General features: G+C 34.4%; 3 protein-coding genes across 4 annotated transcripts; all 3 read right to left on the bottom strand.

The window, feature by feature from the left end:
- Window positions 1-2,538: 2,538 nt before the first annotated feature.
- Window positions 2,539-5,432, bottom strand: LOC116010034 (xyloglucan endotransglucosylase/hydrolase protein 15-like). 2 transcript variants are annotated; one of them, XM_031249294.1, is made up of 4 exons: window positions 5,076-5,432; window positions 4,784-4,977; window positions 4,526-4,661; window positions 2,539-3,012 (listed from the first exon to the last, which is right to left on the bottom strand). In XM_031249294.1, exons 1-4 carry the CDS (start codon window positions 5,364-5,366, stop codon window positions 2,737-2,739), a joined length of 897 nt encoding a protein of 298 aa, XP_031105154.1. In that variant the 5' UTR covers window positions 5,367-5,432; the 3' UTR covers window positions 2,539-2,736. The 2 variants fall into 2 exon arrangements, with proteins under 2 accessions (XP_031105154.1, XP_031105153.1); XM_031249293.1 differs by lacking the exons at window positions 4,526-4,661; window positions 4,784-4,977; window positions 5,076-5,432 and adding exons at window positions 3,271-3,464; window positions 3,563-3,918 and having other exon boundaries at window positions 2,539-3,148.
- A 3,772-nt stretch (window positions 5,433-9,204) lies between these two features.
- Window positions 9,205-10,784, bottom strand: LOC116011294 (probable xyloglucan endotransglucosylase/hydrolase protein 23). The gene is made up of 3 exons (XM_031250848.1): window positions 10,271-10,784; window positions 9,947-10,140; window positions 9,205-9,853 (listed from the first exon to the last, which is right to left on the bottom strand). Exons 1-3 carry the CDS (start codon window positions 10,538-10,540, stop codon window positions 9,442-9,444), a joined length of 876 nt encoding a protein of 291 aa, XP_031106708.1. The 5' UTR covers window positions 10,541-10,784; the 3' UTR covers window positions 9,205-9,441.
- A 4,870-nt stretch (window positions 10,785-15,654) lies between these two features.
- On the bottom strand, window positions 15,655-17,164 carry LOC116005808 (xyloglucan endotransglucosylase/hydrolase 2-like). The gene is made up of 3 exons (XM_031246050.1): window positions 16,698-17,164; window positions 16,422-16,615; window positions 15,655-16,326 (listed from the first exon to the last, which is right to left on the bottom strand). Exons 1-3 carry the CDS (start codon window positions 16,965-16,967, stop codon window positions 15,924-15,926), a joined length of 867 nt encoding a protein of 288 aa, XP_031101910.1. The 5' UTR covers window positions 16,968-17,164; the 3' UTR covers window positions 15,655-15,923.
- Between the last annotated feature and the right edge of the window lie 80 nt (window positions 17,165-17,244).

Raw genomic sequence — 17,244 nt, 5'->3', positions numbered from 1 at the left:
GATAATGAAAATGAGATAAGGTCACCAACACCACCGCCACTCTCGTGGTCAATGGACTCACTCCTTAAACCGTAATGTCATCCTTGTGATCACTAGGCTAGGAGAGGCATTTTGTCAAACACGTTATGTGCCTCTTATCTTCCACTTCTCCCTTTTCTCAAAGGTGAGAGGGAAATGTGCTAGGCTAGGCTAAGGAGTAACTCTACTCTCATAGATGAGACTCCTTCTCCAAACACCTCTCATATAGGTTGATCGCCCCTACACAAGAGTCAAAGTGGATCACCACTCACGCAATCAAACTCATAATCAAGCAATTGCAAAACCTAATTGATCAATTCAAAGCTCAAGAATATCCATACAACATTGCTCAATCCAAATCCACAAAGATCTATCTAATCATATTTGGAATTGAAATAGCAAAAGGTGAAAGTAATGACAAGAAATTAAAAGGAAGACTTAGCTAGGAATTGAACTTTGAATTTGAACTTGAACTTGAAATTAAACTTTAATCTTGAATTTGAATGTAGATCACCATCTTGCATCAATGGAATTCTTCTCTAATTCTAATCTAAACTAAGAATTGCAATGTGGAGTGATTTGGGAGAGTTCTCTCTAGGCTAATCCTAGAGAGAGAAAGTTTAAAATGATCTAAAACTGAAGTGTAATGGATCCCCTACAAAATGGCTCAATTCCTCTTTTAATCCTTGCAAAAACCGCCAAGTTCCGCGATGGACGCCAGGGTGGACGCGTCCACCAGTGTGCGTTGCGTCCAGACTTCAACTTCAGAGGCTCGAATTTTGGACGCGGGCGTCCACCCCGCGTCCACTGTGCGTCCATAGCAGAGCGAACAAACTTCTGCAGCCTTAAAATTGGACGCGGGCGTCCAAGGCGCGTCCGCCTCGCGTCCACAGCAGACTTCTGTTCTGCTGTGCCAAAATCAGAGAGCGAAAAGTTGGACGCAGGCATGGACGCGCTGCTGGACGCGCGTCCACTGGGCGTCCACTTGCGCGTCCACTGCGTCCATGGCCTATTTTTGCTCCAACTTTGGTTCGTTCTTCACTTCTCTGAAATATTGTCATTTTCTGCCCTTTTTGCACATCTTTTACCTATAAAACAATTAGCCAAGCGTGGAACGGGGTCCAATGACAATAATAAGCATTCTAACGCAATAAGGGGCAAATCAATCATAAAAGCCGTCAATTGTGCACAAGACGATCCTAGAATGACCTTATAAAGATGGCGTCTTTTGCACTTATCAGTAATCCATAAACAAGTCAAGCACAAATATTGATCAAGTAGAAATATAAAAACGAGATTAAATGAATGGTGAAATTTAAGTTAGGAAGTATAATCTTTTACATACAATAAATAATCTATTAGAAATAAATAATCAATCAAGAGATTGAAGGGATGCACACCAAAGTTCATATTGTTATATATAAACTTAAATATCCATGATAGGATTATTGACTGAAATGCGACGAACTTTGAAGTAGTTGATAAAAATAGAAATGTTTTAAAAAGTTTTAAAAAAGAAAAAAGAGTTTGGGAGATACTGATGGCATCAAAAAAAACATGTCCCAAACTCAAATGACTTCATTTCTTTTGAAATACGGAGTCAAACGTAAGTCCGACTTGTGCATGATGTATTTTATACGTCATACGCATATCAGACTTACATCTAATCTAAAAAACATTGCTCCATTGGGTTTTGGTTGCCTTCTCTTTGGCGACCAAAATGGTTGCGTTCTCCTGTTGCTGCCAGGATTTGATGACATGTTAGAGAGTATGTTGGAGATAGATTATGGAGGAACACATGCTAGAGCTTATGAAGGAGAGTGTATCCAAGACCATATGTGAATTTTGGACATACTCAGCTCAAACTCGGAGAGCGCATGAAGATCTACTTCATCTATATATGCCGAATCCATGTTTCTCCCATTTTGTCCCCTTTAATTTCCACAGGTGGAGATGCCTTAATGCAACCCATACTCAAACTCAAAGAGTCATTCATAAACATATATTGAACATTAATTCCTAAAACTTCTAAGGGTAAATTCACAAAATAAGCACATTTGTAGAAAAGAAAACACGAATAATCATATAATGAACATTGATCCTTAAAAGTTCTAAGACTGACTAATATAATGCTCACGAAATCAAATGAGAATGCACAGAGGAAGAGTGAAAGGAAGCAAAAAGGATAAAGTGAAATGGCGACAAATATTTGGGTGCCAAACTTTAGAGTCCATCCAGCAGTTTGTTGGCAGCTGCGTGCTATCTCTATATTACTCCCATAACATGGACAACTAACGTCCACAACGTACGTGTGCTCTAAACTCTATGGTGAAAGTAAAGATCGAATAACAAGAATCTAATTTCAAACGGAAAACAACATCTGATCTGGGAAAGAATTGGAATTGTCGTTTACCAAATAAACCTAAAGGAACCAAAATTTGGTTAACGACTTACGTGAAATTGAAGTCACGTACTATTGACAAATACTAAATATGTTAACTCCAAATCTGCAAAGTGAAAGAATTGTTGAGTCACAACTAATATATAATAATTCATCGGTTATTGTATTTGCTTAAATTATTACAAAAAGAATGCTTTAATTTCTACAAAACAAATACAATAATTTTCACTGGGAAATTAAATTAAAAGAATCGATCCACAACATAATCTAATAATCACACCACGCGCGCAAAGCATTATCATAACCTAAGATAATACTTAGAACCTTGAACGCTTGCATTCTGGAGGAAGACCCTGAGGGAACCTCTTAACATCAGCACAGTAATTATAAATCATGAATTTCTGTTGCACCCATCGGATTCTGTTTCTGCCCTTCGCATCAAGGTCTTGGGTCTGCCATGCCTGGGCCCCGCTTGAAGACTGGGTCGAACCGCCGCACGACGAGCTCGATGACTGAGCTGACCAAACACAAGCATTGGCGTTATAGTTCCTGTACGAGGCCGTGAATGGAGCCTTGGTCCAATCCGTTTTAACCCGCCCGCCCTGGGTTGCCCAGTCGTCTGCGTTCCAAAGGCTAGCGTAAACCTTCATGGCTTGGTTCTTTGGGAATGGCACGCCAATAGCTTCGTCGTTGTTGAATACTCTTATCGGAATGTTATCTATCAAGAATCTGTAAAATCAAGAAACATTAAATTTGATCAGTACACGTACGTTTAATTTTCTGCTGCGGTGTAGAATATATTCATTATGTATGTATGGATTGTACTTTGTACAGATTAGATAGACACTTACATGATGCGTTGAGGATTCCAAAGAATGGAGTAGGTGTGGAAGGAAGTTGTAGGGTCGAACCATGGGTGGAATTGTTGTTCTTTATCACCTTTTCCTTGGGAGTAAACATTGGTGTGGATTGTGTAAGGTTGTCCAGATGAATTTCCCAGGAACTCGAAATCAATCTCGTCATGTCCTGCTCCTAGAGACGATAACTGTAGCACATAGTACCAAACTTTGATCAGAAAACTAAACGTAAAAACATATAATTAAACTTATGGTGGTACTAAGGAATTGAAGCTTAGAGACATACATAAAAGGTGGTGACAGTGCCAGCAGAATTGGCAGGGACGAGCTTGAGCTGCATGTCGAATCTCCCAAACAAATACTCATTTTTGGATTGAAAGCCAGAGCCAGAGGCCTGGTCTAAAGTCAGGTCGAGAAGGCGGCCGCCCTCGAGTATCTTAGCGCGCTGATCGCCTCCAAAAGTGATCTGAACGTCCTGGTAGAAATTCCCAGCGGAAGCTGAGAGGACGATGAAAGCAAGGAGCACTGTGAGCTGCAAAAACATGGTGGGAACTGATGTTGAAGAAGAAGACTTCATATTTTTCTGGTGATTTTGGGAACGAAAGGGAATACTTGATGGGATGGATGGATGGTTGGAGTATTATGAGCTGAGTGCTTATATAGATTTTGAGTGGATATGAAGGTGGCGCTTAACAGATAGAGCCGGCCGAGAATTGGTACCCACGCGTTTATTTCAAGAGGGGGCGGCGTGCTGGCTTCCGAGGATATGTCATTTTCTGACCAGTGGATTCCAGCTATTCAGTCTTGCCTAACCAGATTTAATATTTACCTACTCCTCACGCAATGTAATTGACTTCCAACTATTTATTTATTTATTTACCCTTAAAAAACAAAATTGTAATTTTGTTTTTAATTATTAAATTAAACATTATTGACTCACCATTTTTTTTATAAGATATCGGTTTTGGATGGAGGAAATTTCAATCCGCCGTGCGGATATCCACTTGAATCAACCAAGCGTGAGTCGAGTATTTTTTGAATGATTGTAAGTGTTGATTCAGAAATGGGTCTTAAAAAAGTAAATCCACATCGGTTCGGGTTGGATTCAAATTCTATGTACAAAATTCACCTAGAACCACCACTCGACCTACAATCTCTCTCTCTCTCTCTCTCTCTCTCTCTATATATATATATATATATATATATATATATATATATATATATATATATATATATATATATNTTTAACCCGCCCGCCCTGGGTTGCCCAGTCGTCTGCGTTCCAAAGGCTAGCGTAAACCTTCATGGCTTGGTTCTTTGGGAATGGCACGCCAATAGCTTCGTCGTTGTTGAATACTCTTATCGGAATGTTATCTATCAAGAATCTGTAAAATCAAGAAACATTAAATTTGATCAGTACACGTACGTTTAATTTTCTGCTGCGGTGTAGAATATATTCATTATGTATGTATGGATTGTACTTTGTACAGATTAGATAGACACTTACATGATGCGTTGAGGATTCCAAAGAATGGAGTAGGTGTGGAAGGAAGTTGTAGGGTCGAACCATGGGTGGAATTGTTGTTCTTTATCACCTTTTCCTTGGGAGTAAACATTGGTGTGGATTGTGTAAGGTTGTCCAGATGAATTTCCCAGGAACTCGAAATCAATCTCGTCATGTCCTGCTCCTAGAGACGATAACTGTAGCACATAGTACCAAACTTTGATCAGAAAACTAAACGTAAAAACATATAATTAAACTTATGGTGGTACTAAGGAATTGAAGCTTAGAGACATACATAAAAGGTGGTGACAGTGCCAGCAGAATTGGCAGGGACGAGCTTGAGCTGCATGTCGAATCTCCCAAACAAATACTCATTTTTGGATTGAAAGCCAGAGCCAGAGGCCTGGTCTAAAGTCAGGTCGAGAAGGCGGCCGCCCTCGAGTATCTTAGCGCGCTGATCGCCTCCAAAAGTGATCTGAACGTCCTGGTAGAAATTCCCAGCGGAAGCTGAGAGGACGATGAAAGCAAGGAGCACTGTGAGCTGCAAAAACATGGTGGGAACTGATGTTGAAGAAGAAGACTTCATATTTTTCTGGTGATTTTGGGAACGAAAGGGAATACTTGATGGGATGGATGGATGGTTGGAGTATTATGAGCTGAGTGCTTATATAGATTTTGAGTGGATATGAAGGTGGCGCTTAACAGATAGAGCCGGCCGAGAATTGGTACCCACGCGTTTATTTCAAGAGGGGGCGGCGTGCTGGCTTCCGAGGATATGTCATTTTCTGACCAGTGGATTCCAGCTATTCAGTCTTGCCTAACCAGATTTAATATTTACCTACTCCTCACGCAATGTAATTGACTTCCAACTATTTATTTATTTATTTACCCTTAAAAAACAAAATTGTAATTTTGTTTTTAATTATTAAATTAAACATTATTGACTCACCATTTTTTTTATAAGATATCGGTTTTGGATGGAGGAAATTTCAATCCGCCGTGCGGATATCCACTTGAATCAACCAAGCGTGAGTCGAGTATTTTTTGAATGATTGTAAGTGTTGATTCAGAAATGGGTCTTAAAAAAGTAAATCCACATCGGTTCGGGTTGGATTCAAATTCTATGTACAAAATTCACCTAGAACCACCACTCGACCTACAATCTCTCTCTCTCTCTCTCTCTCTCTCTCTATATATATATATATATATATATATATATATATATATATATATATATATATATATATATATATGGAGTAGTAAAATAAGTACTAGTACGTAGTTATTTATAAAAAATTTTATAACTTTGTGTAACTTTTTTTTTTATTATTTTTATATTTAAACTACTAAGTTTATTTTTTAAAAATTAACAATTTAGTTATTATGTTTAAATATTTCTATTATTTTTTGTTTTAGTATAAATAATGAATTTTATTATGTGTAAGTAATTTCAATATTATTTATAAAAAAAAAAGAAAAGAAAAATATGATAAGTGGTGGGTGCTCATAGTGGGTAGTCACACCCAGTAGGGTGAGGGTGTGTTTTTAAAAAATCCACCCAATACGAGTTGGGGCCGGAGAAAATATAATTTGGACCAAGTGATGGATGTAACTCTTTTCGACCCACCGACCCATTATCATTCCTAGTTTTGGTGCTTTACTAACTGAGACCTTCAAAACCTACAATAATGGGAACTTGTAAATTAATATATGGAAAAAAATATAATTATAATTTGCAAATGTAAACCATATATTAAAGTCTCATTTAACTAACTCTTGAAGAAATCAAATCTACCAAAACAACTATCTTGTGAAGACGGGCAAAAATACCCATCTTATAAAAAAAAAATGAAGTTCAATAATGCTTAATCCAATAAATTATAAATTGAAATTGCTACTCTATATAAATATAAAAATGAAAAATACTAGGCAAGCTCATTCAAGTTAATCATGTGGTTGGTTTGGTCGGGTAACCATAATTTTTCATATACAAATGCTAGACCTTTGCTTACTAATTACTATACACTCTGAGAGGTTACACTCACACTGCTGTTGGTGAGACTGGATATCAGTCTTTCTTCTCAAAATTTCATTCTTGTGACTAACTTAACTGCTCATGCGGGGCCTGATTTTTTTTTGTTTGACGAGGTCAAATACTTGAATAGCATCACTCAAATTGTTCGATGGGAATTGAAGGCTTGAAGCCGTATTGGACACTTGCATGTTGGTCATTTTCACATGAATGTATTGTCGTATTGTCAGGGATTGTTTAGTGCAGGCAACAACCAGCAGTACAATATATAAATATAAATATGAATGGAAAAAATATGAGTGAGCTGTATATGGAAAAGGACTAATCCCACTTTCACAATTGGGTGACGGTGGTTGACTAATTCTATCCACTTTTTGCTATTCTCTCTCCACCCTTCTAGATTTTTAAAGATTGAATCCAACCTGCCTTTGCTTCTACGAACCAGATAAATCAGAACATAATTATACTATTAAGTTACTAACTTAATTAAGGAGGTGTTAACAATAATAAAAATTATGTTTTATTAACTCGATTACTCATTTCGAAACATTTTTAATTTTTTTAATTTATTTTAGGTTAATTGCCCTTTTTCATAAAGCATGTTACTTGCTCTAAATGTTATTTTCATGAAAAAAATAATTTTAAGATAAAATTACATGATTAAGTACAATTCAATTGATAAATTTTATTCAAAATGAATTGATTAGAAATATGAATAAGCGTCAAAACAAACTACTAAACTTTTTAGTTTGTGTAATTATTAGGTCACTAAACTATTAGAAACATGCGAAACTAAATTATAAACCAAATACAAATTATTATATAACTTTCATTTTTTTTTTACTGTTGTGGTTTGGTTCTAGGTAAAAATTGCATAGTTAGAAATTTAATTAGATTTTACTTCAATCATGTGGATAAAACAATTAAAAATTTTGAATAGGTTTTAAGCTTTTGACGTATGTACTATTATGTAATGAAAAAGAATTGAAGGGGTAGTAGCCAAGAAGTATTACATATTTAAGATTTATTTTGCATGAGATGTTTTTATGTAATAAGACCAGTCAGAGTTTAATTTTGATGTTATCACTAGTTTATATAATTAATTTAGTATTAGTAAATATAATATCTATACCTTAGTATTATTTAAAAAAATACTATTAATCGACCAAATTATAAAAAATATTTTAAAAAATAAATGAGTAATGCTTTATATCATTAAATAAACATACGCCAAAACCAGCAAAATGAAATTAAAAAACAGCTGGTTGCATGGTATTGACAAATACATTATACATCACATCTCATACTACCTGATACCTCATCCATGATTGTGACAAATCAAAGTATATGCTTCTAACACTCTTGAACAAACTTTTATTTTATTTAAAAAATATTGAGTGCGTAATATTTTTATTGATCTGCAAAGGAAATAAATATGGAGTAATTAAGCCGAAAACTTGTTCGGGCTTTGGCCCTGCTTGGTAAATGGCTGTTAGCTGATTAGGTTAGAAGGTATAAATAGTTGATAAAATTAGGTTAGCGTTGTTTGGTATAATTTCTTTTCCCAAAAAATTAATTCAAAAAGTTGTTTTGATCAATTTTTTGAATTTTAGGATTTTGGAGTTATAAAAATTTAACTAATCAAACACTTATATTGATTTTTTTTTAACTAAGTCAAATAGCTAATAGTAATCAAATAAGTCAAAACTGACTGATAGACTAGCTATTTTACCAAACTGACCTAACGTGAATTCGGCTTACCAACATTATCTGAAACACCTAGGTTTATGAATTTACAATATACTTGATGAGCATCAATTCATAATATTTATTTGAATAATACTAAAAATATAATTGTGCTATTCAACTCAAACACTATAATTGGGTCTCTGGATGGTCCAAAATCATACAATTAAAATTAACATGTTCCTTCGGTTACTACTGATGCGACTAATAAAAAATTATTACTACGTATTTTAAATTTATTTTAATACGTTTAAATAAACTAAAATAAAAAAACTACCCGCTCCTCCCTCTTTGTCTCTAAACTGGAGATGAAGCCCATTTCTTTGTCCGGAAACGAAGACGGGTAGGGGTGATTTTATTTTTTTATTTTTTATATAAATTTTAATTGTATTAAAAAGCTCTTTTTTTTTTCAAGTGTAATACATAAACTTATTTTAGATCTATGAAAATATAATGATATATTATAAAAGTTTTTATAAGAAAATACTCCGTAAGTATTAATATAATTCAATAAAAATTTTAAATTTTGTGAAAGTCTATAAGGATTTGTGATATGAAAGTGATTACAAAAGTCTAAAAAGATCATGAAATATGGTATTAGACTCGTATAGTTTGACCAATTTGAGGAACCATTAAAATTAAACAATTTGTTCGAAGTTCCAGGTACTAGTTCAATCAAGAAACCAACAGCAATTATTATTACAATACATAATATTGGATTACAATCCACGAACTTCCCTTATTGAAATGACAAAGAATAAAGAATTTATCTTTAATAAACCACACTAACGCATATAAAATGTTGAAACTTAAAATAAAACCGAAGGCCACACTAAAGAATTCATGCATTTCCGATCCGTCAACTTATTGCATGATGATTCTCTTAGAACCTTGAGCGTTTGCATTCAGCAGAAAATCCCTGCGGGAAGCGCTTGGCATCGGCGCAGTAATTGTAGACCATATGCTTGCTTTGTACCCATCGGACTCTATTCCTGCCCTTCGCATCAAGACCCTGCGTTTGCCATTCTTGATTGCTGCTTGAAGGTGATTGTGCTGCTATGGAATTGCAGGAAGAAACTCCGTTTGTTACGACACAAGCGTTGGCATTGAAGTTTCTGTAGTAGGCAGTGAACGGAGCATGTGACCAATCTGTCTTCACCAATCCTCCCTGGGTTGCCCACTCATCTGCATTCCACAAACTGCAGTATACTCTCATGGGCTGGTTCTTTGGGAATGGAATCCCAATGCTCTCGTGATTGTTGAATACTCTAATAGGATTGTTATCCACCATGAAACTGCAGCAATATAATAGTATAGAATTGAATATTTTGGAACTGCAAAATTAATAAAATGGGAATGAGCGAGCTGAGCTAGATAGCGCTGCTTACATGATTCTTTGAGGGTTCCAGAGAATGGTGTAAGTGTGAAATGCGGCAGTTGGGTCGAACCAGAGATGAAACTGTTGCTCCTTGTTACCTTTCCCTTGAGAGTATACATTGGTATGGACTGTGTAAGGTTGCCCAGACACATTCCCCAAGAATTCAAAGTCGATTTCATCGTGCCCTTCTCCCAGAGATGATAGCTGTTCGTTCCAATAATACCACGCACAAACCAAATCAATCTTAGCTTATAAGCTTGTTCATATATAGCAAGAAGGTGAAGAACAATATATAATCACACACACATATATATAGGAAATTAAAACTACTTACATAGAAGGTGGTGACAGTGCCAGCAGAATTGCCGGGGACAAGCTTGAGTTGCATGTCAAATCTGCCGAAAAGATACTCATTTTTGGACTGGAAACCGGAACCGGATTCTTTGTCGAGTTTGAGGGCGATCATCTTGCCGCCATCCATCACTTGACCGCGTCCATTGCCGAAATACATTTGGGCATCTCGGTAGAAGTTTCCGGCCACGGCCACGGCCACTAGGCTGGCCGCTATTATCATACAAAGCTGGAGCTTATTAGATGATGACATCTCGAGATCCTATTTCAAACTATATATATATGATTCCTAGTACATATGCAGATGGAACTAACGGTGTTGTGAAGAAGAAGAAGAATTGGGTTTTATATATTGTGATGGAATTGATGAGGATGTGTTTGGGGGATTGGAAGAGAGGTGTGTATATATAGCAACGGAAATGATTAGGCATATATAGTGTGAAGGAAGGATCGGAGAGGGGGGAAAGAGAAGAAAGAAGTGAGCTGGAATAATGTTTTGTTTATTGGGAATGATTGGAGACGTTGAATAATGATCGAATTGAAGCAAAAGGAATAATATATAATAATTATTGTATACCATACGCGTATGTAGGTTAGCTGGTCACCATCTCCACCTCCAAGCATGCATCAATGCATGTGTAATGTGTTGTTCCATCTCATCTCATCTATCGATCTACTCCAATTCTCAAACAGCGCATCGCAGCGCAGGAATGTCAAACGCGGCACCATATATATGAAAGCTAGCTCCATCTACCCATGTGTATCTTTATACTTTTCATTAAGCAACTTGTGCCATTTCCTCACACGCAACAAATAAATAAATAAAAACTACAATTAGCTACAAATGCATGTATCCTTTTGTTACCTTGATGGTCTCTAGCCCTAAGAGTTTGACCTCTCACTCGGGAGGGTCACAATTATGCTGCTTGACCACAAAGTCTTTAGCGCACATGCAATAAAATTAATTAAGATCAATGATCACTTAAATGGAATTATAAAGTGTCATATGTAATTTCTTTCGTATAGATGCGATTTATATGACATACTTCTAGATCTAATCCATCATTTTTAATTTTTTTTATATGTAATAATTTATTTTCAAAACTATTTCATATTTAATCCATTGATTTGTGAAACAAATTTTTAATGGTAAAGACAATGCATTATTATATTAGGAATGGATAATTAGTGACGGCGGTAATGAATTATTATTGTATTAGACGTATGCACAATGAGTCAATGATTAACGACTATAATAATATTCTAACATTTAACCATTTGATCCGATCCGACTAGGCGATTATCGATCGATGCACCAAGCTAAGGTTTAAAATATTAAATTCTTGCAATGCGTTAACGGACTAGACAAGCGTATTTAACTTTAGATTAGATGGGGAATAAATGACAATTTACATTATTCACGCACTCCATACATATTCATTTCTTGTTTCTCTTGTTTATGTGGCAAATATTTATTTATTAATTTATGGTAGATCGATTAATTTAAAAGTAGTTAATAAAAATTAAAAAAAAAATAATTGATGTCATATCAATTAAAAAATATCATGTAATAACTTTTGACAGGATAATTGGGCATCCGACCCGAAACCACTGGTAGGACCTAAAAGCAAAATAGTTGTCATTTAAACTACTCAAGACACCTCACTCCTTAGCATCAATGCTCAACGGTTCAACTCATCAGCATTGATGCCCAACGTTCAACCCCTCAACATTGATGTCCAACGTTCAACTCCTCAGCATTGACACCCAACGTTCAGCTCAAGACATTAATGCTCAACGGCTCCTCAGCCCTTGGCATTAACGCTCCATTACTGAGCTGAGGAAGATAAAAGGCTCACAAACACTTGTAGAGACACGACACTTCTGACTAGACAAAACACACACTGAACTCAATTGTATACTGAGAATTGCACTCAAACACTGTACTCAATATTGTGTTCAAATACTCTATAATACTCAAATAATATCCGATAACGCATTATAACCGTCAACTTTAATAAGAGAAAGTAACATTTTAGTTTCTTTTGTAAATACGGAACACTATACATTTTCAAACCATTTGCATAACACCAACATAAGTTGGTTTAAATAAAATGGGAGTGAGTTGTTTAAGCAATGAATCTTATTTACACATTGACAAATTCTCTTATAAAAATATGCGAAACATGTTAATTTTTTCATAAATATTACATTTTTCCTTATAATATAAATATTACAATTTTTCTTATAAGTAACTTTCCAATTCTTAAAATTACATTTTGATTTTAAAATATATTTATCATTTTTCATTAAAAATATAACATGTTTCTTCAAGTATTACATTTTATTAGTATTACACTTTTTCTCATAAGTAATTGTTGAACATCTAAATATTAAATTTTGATTTAAAAGTATTGCATTTTTCTCAAAATTAAAGTATTTTTAAAGGACTTTAAAACTCATTAAAAAGTATGTTCAATCATTCCCCATCTCTCTCTCTTTGATCCCTCTCTCTCAACTCTGGCCGACTGCGGTCGTGGGTGTGGGTTGCGTGACTTTTTTCTAGTTTGGCACAATTTCTAACGCTATAAATAGATAAAGATGGTTAGTTTTAGGTGATTTTTCATACATCAAAGTTATGCATGTATGCAAAAACGTTTAAAAGTATATAAGAGTAATGTAATTCATAAAATTTTGATATATATAATATATATATATATATATATATATAGACATATAGTAACATATGTGCGATATGAGATAAATCAGTCTAAGACTTCCATAAATAATCGACTTAAACAAAAAAATTCAATAAACATCTCTCGTTGAGGGTTAAACATAAAATCTTATAGTTAATAAACTAATTATTCGTTAAACTCATCTAGGATTCCCAATATCCTTTTAATCTTACATCATATTTTATATGTATGCAACTAATAATTTGTGTATTTTATTTTATTTTTAAAATATTAATGACACCTCAATTATGCATTCCATTTATTAGCTAGGTACGTAGCCCCTGTCTCACTCGTTTTCCCATCAGACTATCATATGATATTCGACATGGATTTTGTCCCAAACCCACCCACAAGTGGGGTCCCAATTGGAGGGTTCCTCTATGCTTCCAATCTTAATACAGAACAAAATTTTAAAAGAAGAAAATAAAATATATTAGTGAATAGAAAATTAAACAAAGGAATTTGCTTTAATCAAACACAACAAAAATACAAAGCCAAATACTAGTAACAAATAACAACATTAGAGAGAGTGGATTAAACCAAATCCAACAACATAAACCCCAAGTGTTAAATTTGCATGAAATGTCTAACAATATTAGATTTTTCAAGATAGACGACTCTGATTGGTTCTTAGTTCTCTTTAAATACTAGTTCTCAAAGAATTACGTCCTATATATAATGTTAAACTCAAAACTTATACAAGAATGTAGCTAGACTATTGTCATCATCATATGAGTGAGTGAGTGTCAATAAATTTTGCATAACTAATGATATGCAAAACAAATTCATCTATTGTCAATTTCTGTGTTCAATACAATTTGTTGTTATTTCTCTATCTGTATAATTAGGGTAAAATTCAATTAAAAACAAAAAGCTACTCGCAGACTTTAGTAATTGGTATGTGAGCTCATCAGTTCAAAATGCATCAATTAGCAATAGTTATTGGCTCAAATGGGAATGACTAGCCTTTCGTTTGAATGAAAATCACAACTCATAAACAGTTTAAATCACAACTCATCATTAATTAGCATCTATTGGCCCTTGATTTTGATGTAAAAAATTCACAACGTAACTCCTAAACAGTTTAAACTATATATATATATATATATATATATATATATATATATATATATATACACGCAGCAAGAATAAAAGAATTTCATTTGGTGTCTTCTCGGAATTACAAAGTTTGTTTAAACAGTTTAAATCACAACTCATCATTAATTAGCATCTATTGGCCCTTGATTATGATGTAAAAAATTCACAACGTAACTCCTAAACAGTTTAAACTCTATAAGGATATATATATATATATATATATATATATATATATATATATATATATATATATNATATATATATATATATATATATATATATATATATATATATATATATATATATATGCAGCAAGAATAAAAGAATTTCATTTGGTGTCTTCTCGGAATTACAGAGTTTGTTTTATGCAAAAAATGGAACATGATTTTTTTTTAAATTAATTTTCTTATATGTTTGAATGAAAATCAGAAAACAACTTCTTCTTCTTCTTCTTCTTCTTCTTCTTCTTCTTCTTCTTCTTCTTCTTCTTCTTCTTTTTTGTCAAAAGTCAGAAAACTGTATTTTTGTATTTGATTCATTTTTAAAAAAATATAAATAAAAATTAATTACAAAATTATTTTTTGATAAAATATTAATTACTTTTATTATTATTATTATTATTGAAATAAACTTATAATTTAAATATTTTAATAGTTAGAAAGATTATATTAATAATTAATATAATAAAGAAATCTAAAAAAAATTAGGTTGTAACTTATTATAATAAAAGTAATTACATAAATTGATAAATATAATAATTCTAAACTAAAGAATATTTTTTTTAAAGTTTAAATTTTTTTCATGGACCAAATTTTTGTTGTTTGGCTTGCGATATTTGATAAGACATTGATTCAATCATTATTGCATGGACCATGGTCCACACAGCTGTGTGGACCAAAAATAAAAAGTACATTATTTTTGTATTGAAGGTGCATTATTTTTGTACTGTAGGTACATTATTTTAGGGTACATTATTTTTGTACTGAAGGTACATTATTTGATATATACTATCAAATACTGTACCTACACTACAAAAATAATGTACCTTCAGTACAAAAATAATGTACTTTTTATTTTTGGTCCACACGGCTGTGTGGATTTCATGGTTCATGCAATAATTTGCCACATTCATAAATGTAATACCTCTGAATTATAGAAATTGAAGAAAAAATAAATTTTATTGTTTAGAATGGTCCAGCCCAAATCATATTGTAAATTTGATCAAGTTGAGCTAAACAATAAAAATCTTGACTCTGCCCGGCCCGTAACTCAAAAGATTAAAAAATATTTAATTTAAATTTATTCTCTTCAATTCTTTAGTTTAGACTTATTACATTCTTTAGTTTAAATTTTACATTGATGAATGTAATAAGTCTAAACCAAATAATTGAAGAGAATAAATTTAAATATTTTTTAATTTTTTGGATTAGGGGCCGGGCAGAATCAAGATGTTTATTGTGTAGCTCAACTCGACAAAATTTATACATACCCTTAGTACATGATATTTTGCAGTGGCTCACTGGATCACAGATTATGAAATTAAAGAATTTCACTCGCAATTGATTCAGTACATATAATACTTTACATACAGTGTATCACAAATGATTCGATTACAATTTTCCAACTCCGATCCCCTTATTGAAATGACAAAAGAATAAAGAATTCCTGCTCGATCAACCACACTCACGCATATAAATTGTTGAAATGGAAAATCAAACCCAATGCCAAAAGCCTAAAAGGCTAAAAGCCAGTTCTTCTTCATCATCCTATGCAATTCCAACAACTTATCATATGATTTCCCTAGAACCTTGAGCGCTTGCATTCAGCAGAGAAGCCCTGCGGGAAGCGCTTGGCGTCGGCGCAGTAATTGTACACCATATGCTTGCTTTGCACCCATCGGACTCTATTCCTGCCCTTGCCATCAAGCCCCTGCGTTTGCCATTCTTGATTGCTGTTTGACGCTGCTTTGGAATTGCAGGAAGAAACTCCGTTTGATACCACACAAGCGTTGGCATTAAAGTTTCTGTAGTAGGCAGTGAATGGAGCGTGTGACCAATCTGTCTTCACCAATCCTCCCTGGGTTGCCCAGTCATCCGCATTCCACAGACTGCAGTATACTCTCATGGGCTGGCTCTTTGGGAATGGAATCCCAATGCTCTCGTGATTGTTGAATACTCTGATCGGACTGTTATCCACCATGAAACTGCAGCAATATAATATATATGATGAAATTAATTAAATGAGAAATTTCATTTGTGGGAATTGAATATTTTTGAATGGGAATGGGAATGAGCTTACATAATTCTTTGAGGGTTCCAGAGAATGGTGTAAGTGTGAAATGCGGCAGTTGGGTCGAACCAGAGATGGAACTGTTGCTCCTTGTTACCTTTCCCCTGAGAATATACATTGGTATGGACTGTGTAAGGCTGCCCAGATACATTCCCCAAGAATTCAAAGTCGATTTCATCGTGCCCTTCTCCCAGAGATGACAGCTGTACGTTCCAAAACCAATTCAAAACAATCTTAATTAGCTTGTTCATATATAGCAAGAAGGTGAAGAAAAAGTGTACTTACATAGAAGGTGGTGACAGTGCCAGCAGAGTTGGCGGGGACAAGCTTGAGTTGCATGTCAAATCTGCCAAAAAGGTACTCATTTTTGGAGTGGAAGCCTGAACCGGATTCTTTGTCGAGTTTGAGGGCGATCATCTTGCCTCCATCCATCACTTGGCCGCGTCCATTGCCGAAATACATTTGGGCATCTTGGTAGAAGTTTCCGGCCAGGGCCACTGCCACCAGGCTGGCAGCTATCATCATACAAAGCTGGAGCTTATTAGATGATGACATCTTGCGATCGGGGAGCTGAGCTGAGCTAGCTAGTATGCAGAACAGAGCGTTGAGAAGAAGAACAAGACTTGGGATGTATTGTATTGTGATGAATTGATGATGTTTTGGGTAGTGGCAAGAGAGGTTTGAATATATAGGAGGATTTGGAGGTGGTAATGATTAGGTAGCTAGGCATAATGTGAAGGAAGGACCAGAGAGGGTGAAAGGGGACAAAGAAGTAAGCTGGATTAATGCTTTAGTTTATTGGGAATGATTGGAGAGGGTGAGCAAAAGGAAT

This window comes from Ipomoea triloba, chromosome 2 (assembly GCF_003576645.1).
Source record: "Ipomoea triloba cultivar NCNSP0323 chromosome 2, ASM357664v1".
In the NCBI taxonomy this organism is placed as follows: domain Eukaryota; kingdom Viridiplantae; phylum Streptophyta; class Magnoliopsida; order Solanales; family Convolvulaceae; genus Ipomoea; species Ipomoea triloba.
The sequence above is the reverse complement of the archived record's forward strand: the minus strand, read 5'-3'. Positions and strand labels throughout refer to the sequence as shown.

Bases quoted from the DNA above. Each gene is read 5' to 3' on its own strand.
- LOC116010034 (XM_031249294.1), bottom strand. From the start codon at position 5,366: ATGAAGTCTTCTTCTTCAACATCAGTTCCCACCATGTTTTTGCAGCTC. The intron at 4,978-5,075 runs GTATGTCTCTAA...TATGTGCTACAG, and splicing joins GCACTGTCACCACCTTTTAT to TTATCGTCTCTAGGAGCAGG. The intron at 4,662-4,783 runs GTAAGTGTCTAT...TTGATTTTACAG, and splicing joins TGGAATCCTCAACGCATCAT to ATTCTTGATAGATAACATTC.
- LOC116011294 (XM_031250848.1), bottom strand. From the start codon at position 10,540: ATGTCATCATCTAATAAGCTCCAGCTTTGTATGATAATAGCGGCCAGC. The intron at 10,141-10,270 runs GTAAGTAGTTTT...TGGAACGAACAG, and splicing joins GCACTGTCACCACCTTCTAT to CTATCATCTCTGGGAGAAGG. The intron at 9,854-9,946 runs GTAAGCAGCGCT...ATATTGCTGCAG, and splicing joins TGGAACCCTCAAAGAATCAT to TTTCATGGTGGATAACAATC.
- LOC116005808 (XM_031246050.1), bottom strand. From the start codon at position 16,967: ATGTCATCATCTAATAAGCTCCAGCTTTGTATGATGATAGCTGCCAGC. The intron at 16,616-16,697 runs GTAAGTACACTT...TGGAACGTACAG, and splicing joins GCACTGTCACCACCTTCTAT to CTGTCATCTCTGGGAGAAGG. The intron at 16,327-16,421 runs GTAAGCTCATTC...ATATTGCTGCAG, and splicing joins TGGAACCCTCAAAGAATTAT to TTTCATGGTGGATAACAGTC.